General features: G+C 36.1%; 2 protein-coding genes across 3 annotated transcripts; one reads left to right on the top strand and one right to left on the bottom strand.

Annotated features, from left to right (window-relative positions):
* Nucleotides 1–595: 595 nt before the first annotated feature.
* LOC122281773 (FKBP12-interacting protein of 37 kDa-like) lies at nucleotides 596–8,621 on the top strand. 2 transcript variants are annotated; one of them, XM_043093539.1, is made up of 14 exons: nucleotides 596–757; nucleotides 849–900; nucleotides 995–1,056; nucleotides 1,324–1,391; nucleotides 1,485–1,521; nucleotides 3,078–3,165; nucleotides 3,561–3,625; nucleotides 3,742–3,819; nucleotides 4,435–4,482; nucleotides 6,022–6,075; nucleotides 6,377–6,538; nucleotides 7,297–7,366; nucleotides 7,675–7,730; nucleotides 8,321–8,621. In XM_043093539.1, the coding sequence occupies exons 1-14, from the start codon at nucleotides 731–733 to the stop codon at nucleotides 8,495–8,497; spliced, it is 1,044 nt and encodes a 347-aa protein (XP_042949473.1). In that variant the 5' UTR covers nucleotides 596–730; the 3' UTR covers nucleotides 8,498–8,621. The 2 variants fall into 2 exon arrangements, with proteins under 2 accessions (XP_042949473.1, XP_042949474.1); XM_043093540.1 differs by lacking the exon at nucleotides 4,435–4,482.
* A 1,084-nt stretch (nucleotides 8,622–9,705) lies between these two features.
* On the bottom strand, nucleotides 9,706–14,031 carry LOC122281772. The gene is given in 10 exon segments (XM_043093538.1): nucleotides 9,706–10,012; nucleotides 10,244–10,465; nucleotides 11,061–11,287; nucleotides 11,452–11,724; nucleotides 11,992–12,087; nucleotides 12,165–12,289; nucleotides 12,383–12,437; nucleotides 13,231–13,405; nucleotides 13,493–13,601; nucleotides 13,845–14,031. Coding segments are annotated over 10 exon segments (1,554 nt in total). The 5' UTR covers nucleotides 14,000–14,031; the 3' UTR covers nucleotides 9,706–9,895.
* Nucleotides 14,032–18,867: the final 4,836 nt, after the last annotated feature.

The following is an 18,867-nucleotide window of genomic DNA, read 5'->3' as shown; positions in this document are numbered from 1 at the left end:
ATATGAAATATGACTGTTTAAAATGAAATTGTGCATGTACATGTGCAGAAAAAATTTAAGATGAAATATGACTATTAAGAACATGTTTCATACCATTATATGGAGAGTCTTCAAGATAGACTTTGGAGGTTAGTCGTCATCGCCATTATCACACCCTTATAAATAACATTTATAAGTAATACATTGACACATTCATTCATATACTTATATTAGAATTACTTCTCTACCTTAGGTATCATAATTTTACTGAGAATGTATCCATACTGTTGGTAGTGTGAAACAAATTCTTATTAATGATTATTTGCTGCGAGCAAACTTGATTTATAATTCATCTGAGTGGATTTGAACAAATTTCACAATATATGGAGGATTACTCCCATTAATGAGAGGTTAGTAGTTCTAACTTAGTTCCAAATCTTACTCTCTCTTTAAAAATGGGGGAAAAAACAATTATTTGGGCCTTGGGAATTGCTGTTATAACCTGGGCTGTAGGCCCATAAATGAAGTATGGGGCCGATCCAAAACAGAAAGGCAATGGGGTTATCTCTAGAGAGAATGAACAAGCTCCCAACCAGCATTAATGCGGAGGCCTAAAACGGTGCGTCGAAAGGGTATTCATGTAGTTTGGCTCAATTCGAATATCAAAAGAAATTTCAGATCCTTGGCGGACAGTGATATCGAATTTCGACGGTGATTCTCCCGGTAGCAAATCTTTAGGGTTTCGATTTCCATGGCTGCCCACACCCATCTCGATGATGTAATATGAACTCCTTCAATCCCTTAGCTGCTAATTTATATACCTTAGCTTCTGTTGTTTTGTTCATTGAAGGCATTCTTGTGAAACGTAGGATGATGATTTCGGAGGCGATTTTCCTGGAACTCACAATACCAGGCGTTCAGGTTAGTTCGGTTTTTCTGTAGCCGAGCTGATTCTTAGCGTCTGATTTTTTTAAGTTTTTTAAAATGTGTTTTAACTTTGTGTAAAATACATTAGCTGATAAGAGAAGCTTTGGGGATCTCGAGGACGACGAAGATGATGTTTTTGGCTCGAAAAAGGTAAATTTGATATTGTTTTGTCTATGATTTTAACTCTTTGTGTCTCTTAAGCCAATTAGGAAACTTCTTTTTTGAGTTGTAAACCTAATTCTTGGATTCGGCTATTCAATTGTCGGAAATTTTACCGGGACATGATATAGAGAGTGTGTGTGGGAGTCTTTATCTATGGTATTACATTCCTTTTCCCATTCATGAAGTTCAAAGACCTTTTCTTTCATGTCACTTGTGGATTTTTTAAGATAATCATTTGTTTTTTTCGCTATGCAGATTAAAAAAAATTTGGAAGAAACTGCTCCTGGTGTAGCAACAGGGATGATTTTGTCACTTCGTGAAAGGTATTCTAAGATCTAGAATGAATCTTTATATAATGGATGGAATTATATGCCATTTGCAACGTGTCTTATTTTTGCTGGATTTTTCTTTTGCAGTCTTCAAAACAGTAAGGATGAGCTCGCAACATGCCAAGTATGTATATATATATATGTACTTTGTTTCCGTTCTGTAGGAAGTATCTATCATCTTAGTTACTGTTAAAAAAAGGTAGCATCTATCATCGTAGTGCTGCAAGTTATATGTCCAAAGCTAATATAAATTCTAGCGAAAAAGTTAGTCAACACTAAATTAGGGAAGAAATTTCACTACTTAGAAACTTAATCTGTAGAGTTTGGGCACAGTTCTATCCTGTTTCTGTATTATCTATTAGTAAGAAGCCCTTAAGGTAAGAAGAAGCCCTTCTTCCAGAAGTCCAGTGTTTTTAGATTTTTTTACACAAAAAAGTTTGATTTGTAATTCTGTAACTTTAATCTTTTGACTCTTTACATGCTGGTAAAAAAATTCTTTCAACTCTATATGCATATCATACTGAAAAAATCAAAATCTCTGGTCTTAAATATGAGGCTTTTTACATTTTGAAGATTATGGAATGGATTAAAACTATTGAGGATGCCAATTCGTATGTAGGTGGTGAATGAGATCCCCATACGATAAGGAAAATGGTAGGTGGTTATGGGATCCCACATTGTTTGGGAAGGAAAAGTTTTTGCTCTTTATAAGGTTCCAATGAGGCTCCAATTGTATCATTGACTAATCCTTTTACAGTATAGGCCATTTAGTTTGGGCCTTTTATTAGGGCATTACAAATGGTATCAGAATCTATTCCGACCATAATTGTGGGACTTGAGCTGTCCCAACTACGACGGACAGACCTGACGAAAACATCGAGAATTTAAGGGGGGAGGGGAGATTGTGATACTTCATATGATAAGAATAATTGTAGGTGGTGAATGAGATCCCCATATGACAAGGAAAATGGTAGGTGGTGTATGAGATTCCACGTTGCCTGGGAAGGAGAAGCTCTTGCTCTTTACGAGGTTCTAATGGGGTTCTAATGGGGCTCAAATTGTATCAATGAGTAGTTTTTTTGGAGTATAAGCCATGTGGTTTGGGCCTTCTATTGGGGCGTGTATATTTTTCTTTCTATTAATTTGGAAGAGCATTTATTTAATCCTAAAGATTAGTTAGATTCAAGGTGGCTCTTCCTTTTTGATCACTGATAAAGTGGATAGCTTTCTTGATTTGGAAGTTTCAATTGAATTTGGAATGATTATGTTGTATCCAAATAAATGCCAATTCAATCATTTCATAAATAATAAGTTATCAATTAACCAACCCACTAACTACTTATTACCCATAATATGTTGGTGTTTCATTGAAACCTATACATTGTATGATCTATAAATGGGTTTCTGAAACTTACAATTAACCTCTTCTACTCAGAAACTTCAGATCAATAAACTTCAGCATTAGTAGCAAGGGAAATTTAGATACGTTTCCCGGTGCCACACTTGCACGTTTTACATTTTGGAGGTTATGTCCGCATTTTGTAAATGCTGCTTTCAAAATTTGGACATGACGAAAGTGCATAACGATTATATGAAAGTGCATAACGATTATGTCTATTATGTGGTTGTCTCTCTGCCCAAATATTTACTGGGCCACTAATATGATTTTGTCACTTTCAGGTGGACCTTGAAGCTGCAAAAGTTGAGATCCAAATGTGGCATTCTTCATTTCTTAACGAATCCTTTATACCTGCTGGGATTTCCCCTGGTTAGCCTTTCCTCAAGGAGTTCATTTACTATTTTTCGTTTGTACCCTCAGTTAAGATTTGATTGTTAAGATGAACAAAAAATTAGCCAAATAGCACAATTGTAGCGTCAAATCTGAATAGCAGGTGCAATGGTTATAAAAAAAAAAAAAAAAAAATTCTGAATAGCAGGTACAAAATAAAGCCTATTGGTAGTTTAAGGTGCAGCTTGAAACTTTTGGTAGTTTAGAGTTCAGAATGAAAGCTGATGCTGCTTGTGGGTGAAAAGTGTATTTTCCCCTTATTTTATGTGTTATGCAGCCTCTGTGTAATGTATGTATAGTTCCAATATTTGAGTCCTTGTGTGATCCTATTCTGCCTTTATTCCCCAAACAGCTAATATTCACATTTTTTGTAGAACCTAAATTTGTGATCGATTATCTTCAGACTCTAAAATCATCCGAGGAGTCATTAAGAGAACAGGTGGCTTGTTTTTAGTTTTGCTTTCTTTGCTTCGTGTAAAGTTACTCATCTGCTAATAAAAAAAAAATGTCACTATTTATTATGTAAGACTTCATCCATGTTTATTATTGTTACAGCTAGAGAAGGCAAAGAAAAAGGAAGCTGCTTTCATTGTAACATTTGCAAAACGGGAGCAGGAAATAGCAGAGTTAAGGGTATTTTTTTTTCATACCAATTTATGTAATTTAATTTTGGATCTACAAATCTCATTTTTTAGCAGAACAGATCTCATTGGGTAGAAAAGAGGAACAATTTGAGATGTCAAAACAAGGAACTTAAATAATCCTCATATGAATGTGTTACAACATAAGTGAGTCAAGTAAGATCTACTTATAAAATCAGCTTTTGTTGACATTAACCTGTAAAAACACTTGGAGTTTGCCACCAAAAGGAAGACTGCATGGTTCCTTAGCTGTGGAGTTGCCTAGATTCACAGACAACTCCATCACAATAAAACATAAGGAATTATTTACTAGGGGTGCCAAGCAGTAACTTTGATGCTACGGCTTTTGTTAATGACATAGAATATGCAGATTTCTTCCCAGATTGAATTATTCAAGTTAGCAGATTCCTTCAAAGGTTTCTGTAATTAACACCCAAAGATAATTTAGTGACTCCACCTCCTTACCTAAATTCGTTTATTATATAATTATCCCGTATCCTATTATTTCTGAATTTTATACAACTTGGTTTTTGACTTTGTTGATTCCTTGCATGCAATTCTATGGTTTTATGCCTATCTAAGACCAATTTCATTCTTAAATTCCCAGTCTGCTGTCAGGGAATTAAAAGTGCAACTGAAGCCACCATCAATGCAGGCAAGATATTATGCTTTGGTTTTTGTTGCTCTTTCTTTTTTTGGGGGTGGGGGTGGGGAGGACAGAATTGTGACTGGAGTATACAATATTCATGAAATTGTAGGATCAAGAGTCATTTTAAAAGTGTTTATTATGAGTAGAGACACTAAAATTGTTAATTCAGTGTCCCTTTCTTTTTTTTTTTTTGGGGGGGGGGGGGGGGGGGGGGGGGGTTGTGTTTCAGTTTGTGATTTCTCTGTGATCTCAGGATTTGATTTTTATAGGGAAGGAATTAGTTATCTTCTTTTGTGAACGATATATTAGCTTGCTTTGTTATCCTTAGTTCATACTGTTCTTTTATAAGTGGAAACTCGCTCACCAAAAGCCTACATTACCAAGTTCCGAAAATCCATCTCACATTAACATATATGTTTTGATACATCTACTTCATTGGGCAACCAAATTTCTTTTCAGTTTTGTGGATCATTGTCGGCATTTTAAAGCATTTTCCTTCATTAATTCCCAATTTTGTGTGTGATTTTTAATAAAATCTTCGACTACTTCTAAAAAATGTTATTCTCAATATTTCTCTGGATCCAAAGGAATGTTTTTTTTCCTCTTAGTCTGAAAGTTCTAGGTTCCCAACATCTAAAAAACTTCAGATTCGAGGTTGCCTCATATGTTCGTTCTGGTGAATATGTATTTGTCAAATGCATAGACAGGTATAGTGTTTGTTTTTTTTTTTTTTATTTTTCATTTGATTGGCACTGGGTGTCCAGGACAAAGTCCCCACTAGTCCCAAGGGTGCACAGGCCCTTGGCATAGTGTTTGATTTTGAGGTTTGGATTCCTTTTTTTGGACAACCAGTGCCCATGTTTGAGACTTCTGGGGTCATAGGCACACTGAGAACTGAATTTATTACTAATCAAGATTTGGCTAATGTTTCTCTTAAATCATAACCTGTCCTAAATACATATTTCGAAGTACATGCTAAAGGGTAAGCGTCAAAGTGGAAATTCTGAGTTAGTCATTCCTAGGAGTCCTGTTTATTTGCCTTGCTTAGGTTTGCAGGCAGGCATTTTCTGTACCTATCATTATATTTTTGTCATCTTTGAAATATATGAGACATTTTCTTGTTTGTGGTAACAATGTTTGAACGCACATTCTTGATCTTGGATGACTACTTGCCACTATTTCTAAACCCATTGAAGTGCTGAATGCTCTATGTGATTACCAAACTATTATTATTGTGTTGGTGAAATATCAATGACAACATTAATATATTTCTTGCCTTTTTTTATTTCTTTACTTATTGCAATATATATAATTGCTTATACTCTTTTGATTTCTTGAGTCTGGAAATCTCTCTTGTAGGAAGAATTGGAAAAGTTCATACCTGATATGATGTTTCATTGTGCTTATTTGGAAATAGAAACATGCTTTTTCTTTCTTTCTATTTTTCTCTTCTTCTTTTTTTTCTTTCCTTTTTTTTTTCTTTTTTTGAGAATTGTTAAGTAACTAATTAAATCCACAATTTTCGTATGCTGGTTCATTTGACAGGCTAGGAGGTTACTACTAGATCCAGCTATTCATGAAGAGTTTACACGTTTAAAGGTTTGTGCGTGAAAAGTTGCTTGCAAGCAAGTTAACTTTTACTAAAATCGATTCCTTACACATATGCCCTTTAATCCGTGTCGAGTCTAATTGCCAATGAGATGGAAACGATCTCATGTGACTGAATAATATAACTTTGTCAATTATGTAATGTTTGAATATCTGTTTTTTTCTACACAGGTTGACCTTTGATTTTTAATTACCAACTTCAACTCAACTCTTATGGAGCAAAATCATTTTAAAATTGTGCGTTTTGATTTATAAAGTCTGTTTATGTTTTCTTGTGATGCCATAATGCTAGAACTTAGTTGAGGAGAAGGAGAAAGAGTTGAAGGAGAAACAGGATACCATTTCTGCACTCAGTTTCACTCCACAAAGCAAGATGGGTAAGATGCTGATGGCTAAATGTAGGACACTGCAAGAGGAAAATGAGGAGATTGGAAATCTGGCTTCTGAAGGAAAGGTTCTGCATTTGATTTTAGTTCATTTTATCGTGGTTTCAATTTGTATTTTTATTCTCATCAGCCTAGAGGGTAATTATTCTTTTTTGCGTTTCTTGAGAAACTTACAGGATCTTATACTGTCAACGAGAAAATGTTATGACATAAATTACTTAGATGCAACGATATACACGCCTTTAATCAGTATCATGCAGTCTATATTAGGATGCTAAACAAACATTTTTTTACGAGTGAGAATAAAATCTTATTAAAAGGAAAGAGGCGTAGCCCAAGTACACAGGACTGTCAGGAAGTATACATGGAATACACCTAGCATCATCATCCAAGGACTAGAAATGGATACAAGCAAATTGTGGAAACTATCCCCATTACAATCAATAACCAAAGCCGATAGAAGGGTGTTGAAGAAGAATCTTTTCAGATCATCCAAAGAACGCTCCTGGTCTTCAAAACACCAACCACTCTCCATCCAAAGGCACCACATAATACAATGAGGAATCATTTTCCAAACTGCAGCAACATGTATATTAACCTGAAGACCCTTCCAACACCCAAACAACTTGACTACCCTTCTAGGCATAACCCCTGCCGCTCTGGTCTGGTTGAAAATATCATCACACAAGGACCTAGCCAGCTTGCAATGCAATAATAAAGGGTCCGCTGATTCCCCCTTTTTATTCTATGTTTCCAGAATCGATTGTTTGATTGATGTTCCTTTATACAAAACATTGGTTGATTTTTTTCAATGTTTTGTCTGCAGATGCATGAATTATCAATGCAACTTGCTTTGCAGAAATCACAGAATGCAGAACTCAGAAGTCAATTTGAAGGTCAGTAATGTGCAATTGTATGTATATTTGTTACTTTGGCTGGGTTTCACTTACCATTCATGCCAAAATATAAGTAAATTAAAGGGGAAATTCATCCATTGGTCCCAAGAGACTTGCCCAACCTCAAATGGGTACCTAGTGTAAATGTTTTCAAAAAAATGACCCCTATGGTATACTCTGAATTTCAAAGTGGTCCCACTATCTAATTTCCGTTAATTGATTTTTTACCTCAAATTAACCTAATGTTTTTGCACCTTTGGTTTACAAAGTTCACGCAATGATGATTCTCCTTGCTCTGTTGCATACAGGACTGCACAAACATATGGAGGGGTTGACAAATGATGTGGAAAGATCAAATGAAATGGTTTTCATCTTTCTTTCATTTCTTAATTTTCTCGAAGTGAAATATGCAGTTTGTTGCTATGCTTGTTTATTTATGTTTTTATCTAATGTGTATTTTTAGAAGTAACCAAAAAAAAAAAAAAAGAAATGTTCCCAAACAACTTATAAAAAGAAAAAATGTTCCCAAACAATTGGAGGACCCTCATGCTTTTTGTCTACTCTGCTGTTGGTGGATGACATAATTGTATTGGACCAATTTTCTAGGACAAGTGATATCAAGTAGTTGATGATTGCAGCTGTACGATTATCATTGTCAGACCTTAATAGACTAATGAGTTTTGGGCAGAATTATATGAGCTAATCTGTGAATTGCTTTAGATGCTTCAAACAAAACAAAAGACTGGAAAAGTTGATTTAAGCTTAATTTGTAACATGAGAAGCAATCAAATATCCGGTGTTGAATCAGACACTGGTGAACTTAAAACCTGGCTGACAATTCAATTGGGGTTTCTTATTGGTATTGTGTGTGTGTGTGTGTGTGTGTGTGTGTGTGTGTGTGTGTGTGTATTTTAATTAACAAGGATCTGTATTTATCTCATCTTTCTTCTGCAGGTGCTCCTCTTGCAGGAGAATCTGGAAGAAAAAGATGGAGATATTGAAAGGCTGAAGCAAGAGCTGCACCAGAAGAGCCAAATCGGCCAAATCGGCCAAATCGAGGATGAAAAAACCGATTCAGCTTCAAACAAGAAAGCTATAGATGAGACAATGATATCCGACACCGGCAGCTGAGATCTTCTTCATTGCAATTTTGTATAATTAAATCAATTTTCTCCTCTTCTCCATGTGTTTTGTACATTAAAACTAAACCGTTTTTAAGTAGAGAGAATGAGGGAAAAAGCTCATTCTGAACTTAGTCTATCCAGTGTTCCTTTGAAAGGAGCATAAAACCATGGCTGAAGATCTTAAAATGTGACCCGATTTTTCTTAATTCAGGCAACTTCAAACCCTAATAACTGGATTTGGTAGGGGTCATCATTTTTGTAAGTGCAGAGAAAAATAACAAAATTCACTTTCACAGAGGAAATACTGGACATTCATTAGTCTTATGATTTGCATGGGAATCATATTTTTATTTTTCATAAAAATTAACTTAAAATAAGTATCTAAATTTTTTTTATGTCAAGCGTGATAAGACATTTATGAATACCCAACAATCAGCCTATTAACTGTTAGTTGTTTATCTTATATCATATAAGGTATGCATATTTAACCAAAGATGTACAACATACCCTTTACATTGGACTAGTCATATATCTGGCTAATCTAACTTTCGGCTACATATGTTACATATTAAAGCTCAGCTATACCCATTGTCTTTTTCATCTGTCCCGCAAGAATTATCGTTAGATGCATAATGACCCTGAGATAAAGATGATTAGATAAAAATTATCACCCGTTCAATAAAGAAGACAGTTAGTTATATGCGCGATAATCATTAGATTATAAAATGGTTAAAGAGTTCAGATTAGATAAGAGATATGGCCAATAGATTTTGAAAATATGACCATTCAATATGTTAAATAAAGAACAAACAACAAAATTAAAAACATCATTATAATGGTTTGGCCAAACTTATAGGTAATTCAATGTGTTGTACTAGGAAGTGCATTACATAACAAAGCCAAGATTGCGTTTGTACCTAAATTTTTAACTAGAAAATCTCGAGAAATCAATGCCAATGCTTAAGTTCATGTATATTTTCAAAATTATTGTTCAAGGATATATCTATAATGTAATGATCGTATCTCGATCCATTTTTCTCTTTTTATTAATCAGTTCTTTCGAATTATGGCGCCACGAAATTAAGACAAATCAATTCGTTTGAGAACGTAAACATATATAGGAGTCTTTTTGTTTTGTTTGTCTTTCTTACAGATGATGATGGGAAGCATATCTCAGATTTAAACTTGAAGATTAAAGTGACGAAGGAGAACAAATTGGTAAATTGTGGTATGATTTCGTACCCAAACAAAAAAGAAGAGAGATATATGAAGTCCAAGCTTTGACATTTCGGCAAAAGAGGACAAATCATTACGACTATAAATAGAACGTAATACTCACAGGCTTGTGACAACATTTTTTTGGAAGAAACCCTTGGGTTTGTGGGTATTTGCGGGACCTTTTCGGTTATCTCAAGGGTTGCTTTGCTACGCCGTGAGGCCACCCCAATCCAGCATTACCAACATTTCTGACCGCTTGTATTGGATCCACCAATCCCTTTGTGGTGTTGCCAAGACCCTCCCCCTGCATGCATTTCACGAATGAAAAGATCAATATATTGGGGGTGAGTTTACAAAATAACCTCTGGGAGGATTTACAAAATTCAAGAAGAGCCCCTGTCAAGTACCACTCTATTGAGCAAAGTGAAACTGTTTGTCTAGAATAATTACTACAATCGGTATTGTTACTATTCTCCTCTGAAATTTTTTTCTGAAAACGACAACAAAAACTCGGTCAGTGTTATTAGAATAATACCTCCTTCCAGCCCATGTTTTCTAGAAGTTTTCTGGCATAGCTACCGACTCCAAATGACATATTCAAGGCCTCAGCTGCAGCTTCTTCTGTACTAGCAGACACAGGTGATGATTGCAGACCATATTCACCAAGAATAGTACTCTTTTGTCCAGGACCCACTCCGAAACCCCCATGTAAGGTTCTTCTCTCCGCAGCTCTGTCCCGGTACACATGGATTTTATGCTGGAAAAGCAACAGGAGACAAAATTATGAGTTAAAAGCAGACTGAATATGATGCTCACTATCCAGAAGGTCGTATAAATATATACCTTTGCATATAGGTAAAATACACAGAATATTGCTCATGAGTAAATCAACTTATGCTAATCATATTATTGGTCTACCATGCAATCCCTCAGATAAAGCTGGCAATTTCTAAACAATATGTGCCTACTCAACCAAACCTCCGATAGCTCTTGTCACTATCGGTCTTGTACCTGCTGACTCATACCTAACAATTGCACGCATATGATAATGCCTGGCATCAGATCACTGATAACATCAAGATACTCAGAGTAAGGCCGTCCTTTATCAAAACTTGAAACCACCTTTCCTTGGGTTTGAAAGTAGGTACTTGATGCAATTAACCAAGCTCTGCAAGTGAGTGCTCATCCTTTTTGTTATACTATTAAAGAACTCACTATGGCCACTAGTTTTACATGCTTCTATTTACTATGCGCTTCTTATACTTTTATAATAAGCTTTTCAATCAACTGGAACACGATCAGGTACAGATTCAGCACGTCAACTTTGAATCCAAACTTTTATAAAGAATTACCTTTTCAGATGCAGAAACATTATCTGGTAATAGACACGTATCTGTGCTGATGGATGCTCCAGCTGCAGTTTGTGATACATGCTTTCCACTGGATTTGGAGAGGGGGAGAGAGTCACTATCAACTGATAATTCTGGGAATCCCCAATCTTTTGTGGGGTTGGAAGAATCATAAGTTGACAGAGAATCTAAGTATCCCGCATTGGGTGTCCGCAACTTATATACTTGACCTGACAGAAGAAATTTCATGCGCTTAGTTTGAACTTAACACATCAAACACTGCTTTGAACAATTTCCATTCAACTTAGCAATGCATAAATGAATACAAGTCAATATGAAAAGACCTTGAATATAATGCAGAAGGATTGTAAATTCAGTAGAGTCAAATGCAAACCTGAGGTGACTCGTACCAGATCAAGATGGACTTCACATATTGGAGCAGTTTTCAGAAGGCCGCCGCCAGAAGCCATTGATGGATGACGCTTAACAGACCTTCTCACCAATCTCCCAACCAGTCTCACCACCTCACCTTTTCCATTCTTTCTGGAGCCAGTAGCCATTGCCTAGTCCCATAAATCCACAACTGGGAAATCTGGCATTGGTGTTTGCTCAGATTGAATGACTTGACCGTACTGTGCTCGCCAGTTTTCTTCATCGCATGAAGCACCTGTGCCAAAAATGCTTATGGTAACACGTGTTTACATGTTGTGGATAACCAAATGCCACATATTAGATTTTCATGGCCCAAGAATTGTACAGATTTGACCATCTAAACTGTCCATTGAAAGACAATTGGCTGATACTGGCCACGCTAGCACCAATGAAGCTTATGTATACATGTGAATGGTCTTGAGCTTTTAATAAACCAGCCACTGTACTAGAATAAAAATGGCTATCAAGCATTCGATTATTAGCAGTGTTATAGTGGCCATACCTTCATCTAACACATTTCCACTTGAAATATTTACACCACAATGGCTCTCCGGAAGCCATTCGTCTTCCAGCTCACAGGTATCACTGTTCCCTCCAGCTAAATTAAACGAACACATTTAGGTTCTGTTTCAATTGTAGTACCCTTTACCCAATACAGGGAGATAAAGGACTAACCCTCAACTGGCAACTTAAAGTTATCCAGATCATTTGTTTCCAAGGGCATCGTTACATCAGCAGCAGCAGTTACTACTGGCTTGGAATAACCAGACAAATAAAGATCAATAAGTGTATCTTCTAACCTAAAAACAGTAATTAAGTAGTGTTAGACAAGATATCATCAAGTGACAAATTGATAATGAAAATGAGGTAGTGAGATGCCTAAAGTAGCATACCATTCTGATGGAGGTGGATTTTCAGATGCATGACTATTGGAGCACTCTGTGCCACCTGTAAGTAAGTAATAGTTGTTTGAATATAGTCATTGCATTGAAGGATAATACTTTGTATATGAACATCTAAAATATCAATAGTCCTTCCATCGAGCTGCACTGAAGTATCCTTTATTAATTACTTTCCATTTGTTAAATAGATAGAGGAGATGACATCAAATGTATTTGTAGAATGCAATAAGGTGATGGTTTAGGCGGCCTCACAACAGCATAGGCTGTGGAGGGAATGTTTGAAAATAGCATGTGTTTAGACAGTGAATGTACAGTTGCAATGCAACTTTTTGTGACAAAGCAATAGTATTGGCGGTGGTGGCAACTTGCTCGGTAGCCGAAAGATTTGATTAGATTTTTTTTTTTTAATTGTTTTAATTTTTTAATTTTTTTTTTAAATTGAGTGCATCATAGGGAAGTGGATAAAGATATTATGACAGTAATTGTTGCTAACAAAGAACATTAAGCACTTTGCCTAAATTTTACAGGGGGAGATTTAAAAGACCGGTAACCAAGAAAATGAACTGATCCGGCAACATCAGGATGGAGCATACACAGGACCAACGGAAACGCACCACCTTTTACAAGATCACCATAATTTCTGCTGTGAAGGTGCTATTAAATGGATGACTATGATAAATTAACCCAGTTCTGATATCCAATAAAGGTCCAGGCACAAATCACGGGGTTGAATCATTATGATCTTGTCAGGTCATATCATCCATAAATCGCCTGGTTTTCCTTGATAATACTCTTTTTCAGAAATATATGAACTTTGTTATAATAGTAGACATACACACCTAGCTTATGTTCATCATTAGCAGTTCCTATATATTGGTATGCCTCAGATTCATATCCCTGGAATGCAGAGCCATTTGCATCGCTGCTAGAACACCTAAGTGCAGATGGTTCCTCACCCTGTCTCGGATTTTCAATACAAGTTTCGCTGCTCTGATTAACTTCATCTTCATCACTCTGAAACAACCAATCAACACGTTCATAAAGAATATTACAAATAACAACCCTACGTAGAAAACAACCATATAAGGAACAAGGTCGTACCTTGTCAGACCCCAGAAGCACATAATTTCCATTCTCAAACATGTAATAAAGACGGTCCCTACTACTGTAGTACCAACCAGCAACCGGGTCGTGGTAAAATCCACTACTGCTTCAAATTGAGACCCCAAAAAATAAAAAGACAACAATATATTGTTAGGGAGACTAGAGACGTTGATATAGCGTAATAACACCAGCTTAATCCAAGGTTTTGAACTCAGGGGTTATTAAATTGGAACAGTTTCGATTCAAACAAAGAGGAAGCCTGGACAGCAGGGCACCTTATGTCAAATACAAAATTCTAAATTTAGTGAAAAAGGAGCATCTGCTAATTCAAACGATATCAAAAGAAAACCTGGCATGGAAATAGAGCTGAGATTTCTCGTCCCAAACAAAGGAGCAATCATCTGCTTCAGCGGTACCCGCCAATGCCATTTGGTTTGCTCCGTCTTTCTCAGTGCGAGTCGCGGAGATCCAAAACTCAGTCTGTCGATGAGTTGGGATGGACATTGACGTTGAGGGCCTGAGGCTTTTCTACAATGTCCAAGATTGAGTTTGGGCTGATATTGGACTTAGGGCATTGTTCCCAGCAAAGTCGGTTAGGTTCGGCCCGGAAATTCTCGTGTTTAATTGGGCCACATATGGGCCTTTTTTATCTTGGGCTTTGTGTAAATATTCTAACAGTGGTTACCATTAATTCAAAATATAATAATTATTAGTTAATTTCTGAATATGAACTAGTAGTATTAATCCTGACATGTCATCAATAATTAATGTTTGAGAAATAATATTTGAAGTTGTACGATGCGTAACTCCAATACATTTTCTTTTTAAAAAAGAAGATAACTCTAAGATTTGAATGAAAAAAAAAAGGATTTTTTTAATAATGAATTTTACTTTTTTTTTTTTTTTTAAAGTGTGTAGAATTTGTATACCATGTATATACCAGTACTCTTAATATTTATGTATACAGTAAGGTTGTGCATTCGGATCTGAATTCGAATATCCAGGAACATCAAGATTCGACTTGTTTAAAACCAGGCGGATATTCGGATCGAGTGTGAATCTTGAATTCAGCCAACTTATTATAAGAAAAACATAACTGCTATATATTATTACATCGTTCCAGATCAGTTTGTACAATTTAATCAGAAAAACAATACATTCTCATGTGAGTGGAGTGTGTATCTCGAATTTAGCCAACTTATTGCTTTACCTTGCTAGGTTATCTCATATGGTTATACCCGGCTCATTTTGGTTGGTTCATATGCATCAAGATGCCGAAATGATTTTACAATATTCTAGTGCTTACTACGGCAAGTAAATTAAATGCATAATAAAAAGGTAATTATTTCATAAATTTAGCATTCATAATTGTTGTCTCAATCAGATCTTCAACCTTTTGCATGCCAAAGCCTTAGGACTTGAGTGGCATGTACATCTACATGTTAGGAACGATAAGAGAAAAAGAAAAAGAAACATACATATAATTATATACGACACGAACTTTACGTAGTTTGGCAACATATTTATGTTTACAAAATTGTAGAAGATTTTATTTATTTTGATAACCAAGAATATAGTACAGTATTGGCCTTATATGAAAGGTAGGGCAATATAGAAATCGACGGGACCGACTGTTACCGACTCTGAAAGGCCGCCAGAGTCTAGAAGAGGTCGAAACTAGCAAAAAACCAGTCAGCCAACGGTATAAATTTAATGAAACCAATGCTGGCTTGTTCTGTCTTAATTTGAACCAAATCCAAACCACCGTATTGACTGATAATATTATATATATATATATATATATATATATATCTTACGTAAAACAATGTTGTTTCAGTGAGTGAAACGACGTCGTTTTACATCTACCATTAAAAAAAATTTAAAATGAAATAATGTCGTTTGGCTTGAGGGTTTAATACCCTCGCGTCCCCCTCTCCTTTCTCATTTTTCTTCTCCCCAATTGAATCCTTTTAGAATCTCTCACATTTCTCACGCACAGCCACTGCTGCTGCAAGTCTCACCTCTCTCACATCGCGCAACCTCTCCCTCCAACAACCGATGACATCCATCTCGCCCTCTCTCTCACAAAGCGTAGCTCTCATTCGTTAACCTCTTCTCCCTCCTTTCTCTCTCCTTTGTATGTCGCCGCTCATGGAAAAATCTGGGACTTCAAGAGGTTTATTTTATTGTGTTGGGTTAATGGTTTTGTTTTGTGAATTTTTTGGTGTTTAGTGAATCGATGATGGAGCTTGTCCATTTTTGGTATTTGGTTATGGAAAAACCGATTTCCCAAACTGTCAAACCGATCGATATCAACTGTCAAATTCTAGGAGGTTCTCTTTCTCCCTGTCGGCCAGTTTCAATCAAGAATAGCATATTTTCTCCCTATCAGTGCAGTTTCGGTTTTGGACCAAAACCGCACCAATACATTGGGTTTTTAACCCTAATGCAAGGGTTTAGTATAATATGTAATAAACCCTAAGCAGTGGATCAAAATGAATTGGACCTATAAGTTCAAGCTCTACTCCATGCCCAAGCCTTACTGAGAATCATCAAAAACCACAACAGATCCTTCTCGAATCGGGTCATCAATTGGGATGTTACAAACAGAACCAGACTCCATACATAGATGCCCTATATCCTCAAAATGGAAAGTTAGGTTTGAGTTTCAATATATTAATCCCTCATTTGGTTACTAGATGAGATGAGAAATATGTAAATAGTAATGAAATAATTTATGAATAGTAATAAAATGTGTTGGGTTAAGATGCTTTATGGGGTTTTGAAAAAAAGATAATGAAAAAGTTGAATAAAAATATTATGAAGTTAAAAAATTGTTATAATATAATTTTTGTATTTGGATTTGAAAAAGTTGAATTACATTTTGTGTTTTATTTTGATGTTGGGTAAAGTACTAATGATTAGATGAAAAATTTTAAAAATTGAAATTAAAAAATATTTGGATGTTGAAACGAGATTTGATGAGATAGTTTGTGAAACCAATCAAGGTCTAAATCATGTAAAGCGAGCCTAAAATGAGCGGTTAGGTTTAAATCTAACAATAAACTAATCAATTCGTATTGAAGAATAAATTGATCAAAATTATTTTGGTTTACCTCCAATTAGTACAACCTTGTTTATTTGTTCCAAACTAGTGTACTCATCAGACTTGATATTCAAGTTGGCGAGGTCAGAGTTAATATGATGTGTGGCACCTGAATTAGGATACCATTGACCATTAGATTGCTGCAAGGGGGCTATGAAAAAGGCCCAAATTGCAAAATGAAGAGTCACCTTGATATGATTTATTGAATCTGTGATAGCATCTAATTGTTGTGTGGTCGGTACAATTGCAAACTTGATAGATTTGCTTTGACATTGGGGCATTCAAAGGGCCACGACCACCTCTTCCTCTACCTTGATTGGTTTTGTATGAGCCAAAATTAGAACCGTGGCCACCATAATGGGAGAAATGACCACCTCTTCTGTCTCTGGAATGTGAGGCCATATTTGCATTAGCAGGTCTAGGTGGTGCAAAGCTCGGATAGAAGGTAAATGTGAAACGGTAGAGGAGGTTTGGTAGAGTATTAAATTTTGGATTATTAAGCTGATTGAGAAAATCATTGCCAGAAAGCCTTTGTTTTGGCGTGATAAACAAATCCTGAAAGACCTACAAGTGATTCATAAGGAGAAAAGAAGCAAGCAGTGGCAGATTGTGAAATGACAGAGACCAAAGGAGGGTTGAGTTAAATTAAATGTTGATGGGAGTAGTAGAGGTAATCCAAGTAAAGCAGGGGTTGGTGGACTCATCAGGAACCACTCAGCCAATCTGGTATATACTTTTTCTGATTTTATTGGTCATGGCTCTAGTAATGTTGCAGAGTTTATGGCACTGCTTTATGGTGTGAGACATCTTCATTAGTTGGGTTTCTCACAAGTGGATATGGAATTGGATTCTAGCAAGGTAGTGAACTGGATCAAAAGGACTTCTTGCCCTGTCTGGTACCTTGAAGATTACTGGGATGAATTGTTGCTTCTGCTACGAGACATGACATTCACCATTTGGCATATGTATAGAGAAAGAAATTCTCTTGCAGATCACCTTGCAAGATTGGGTTCAGAGGAGTGCAATGTTTCATGGCAGTTGACTGATTATATCCTTGGTAGTCTTCAGGGATTGATTCATATTGATAAGATGGGCATTCCATATATCAAGAAGGGAGTGTAGTTTGGCTGTTTATTTCTTGTCTTGCTTGGAAGGTTATAATGTTGTTTGTTCTTTGTCCTTGATCTGTTTTCTTTTATTTGCATGAAGTCCTTTGTAATAAGGTTTTTTCCTTCACCTTAAGTGAGGAGGAATAAAAGTTGAGGTCTTCTTTCTTTCAAATAAAAAAGAAAAAGGACAAATGAAGACTCGGACAATTCCTAATAAAAAAAAAAAAAAGAGATTTGAATCAACTGAAGGTTGGTGCTGTTCCAACCGAAGTTTGTGAGCAAGCATGTTACTGTGGAGGTCTTCCAAAGAGATCGGATCCACTCTTGTTGTGATTGACGTTGCAAAGGAGTCGTATTCAGGGCCTAGATTAGCTAATATGAAGGACACTAGCTTGAAATTGTTCAATGGCTGATCTGTAGCAATAAAAGTATCAGTTAAGGAGGTGAATTTTTGAAAGTAGTTGGTGATTAAAGAGTTTCCCTTTTTGAGTGGTTGATAGTGAAGGTTCATGGATTGTGCCTGACCTAGATGTGAACATTTGTTCTAGAGTAGACCAAACTTGTTGAGTGGCTAGTGGATCATTTCGTAACATGTGCAAGAGCTATTTCAGAGAGGGAGGATTTCAAGGTGCTGAGGATGAATTGGTCCTGTAGAGTCCAAGTGGCCGGTGTATGCAGGATTTGACTGGCTGATTTGTGTGGTCGGTGAGAAGTAGAGAGGGATAGGGAGTGGAGTCTTGGATATAGCCATGAAGGTTGAGTCATTTGAGGTATGGAACAACTTGTGCCTTTCATAGTAGGTAGTTGTCATGGGTGAGTTTGGTAGGGTGCAAAATTGTTGAGAGAGGTACGTAATTGATGGAGGGAAGGTGTTTGATAAAATGATTGGCCGAGTGAAAACTAGGGAAGAGATGGTGGGGTCAAGTAGTTGAGTGCCTTGATTCTCCATGAAGAAAAAAAAAAACTGACATGAGTCAAGAGGCTTGATACCATGTTGAAGAATAAATTAATCTAAATTATGGCTTACCCCTAATCGGTACAACCTTGTTTATTTATAAGCAACAACTTCAAAACATTATTGAATTAGGAATCTATGAATAACAACAACCTAAAGAAGTAGTTTGACTAGGAACCATAAGTATCATATTATACTACAT

The sequence above is a fragment of the Carya illinoinensis genome, chromosome 11 (assembly GCF_018687715.1).
Source record: "Carya illinoinensis cultivar Pawnee chromosome 11, C.illinoinensisPawnee_v1, whole genome shotgun sequence".
NCBI lineage: Eukaryota > Viridiplantae > Streptophyta > Magnoliopsida > Fagales > Juglandaceae > Carya > Carya illinoinensis.
The sequence above is the reverse complement of the archived record's forward strand: the minus strand, read 5'-3'. Positions and strand labels throughout refer to the sequence as shown.

Excerpts from the sequence above, each read along its gene's own strand:
- LOC122281773 (XM_043093539.1), top strand. The coding sequence starts at position 731 with ATGGCTGCCCACACCCATCTCGATGAT. Across the intron at positions 1,522-3,077 it reads ATGAGCTCGCAACATGCCAA|GTGGACCTTGAAGCTGCAAA; the intron begins GTATGTATATAT and ends TGTCACTTTCAG. Across the intron at positions 7,367-7,674 it reads ACTCAGAAGTCAATTTGAAG|GACTGCACAAACATATGGAG; the intron begins GTCAGTAATGTG and ends TGTTGCATACAG.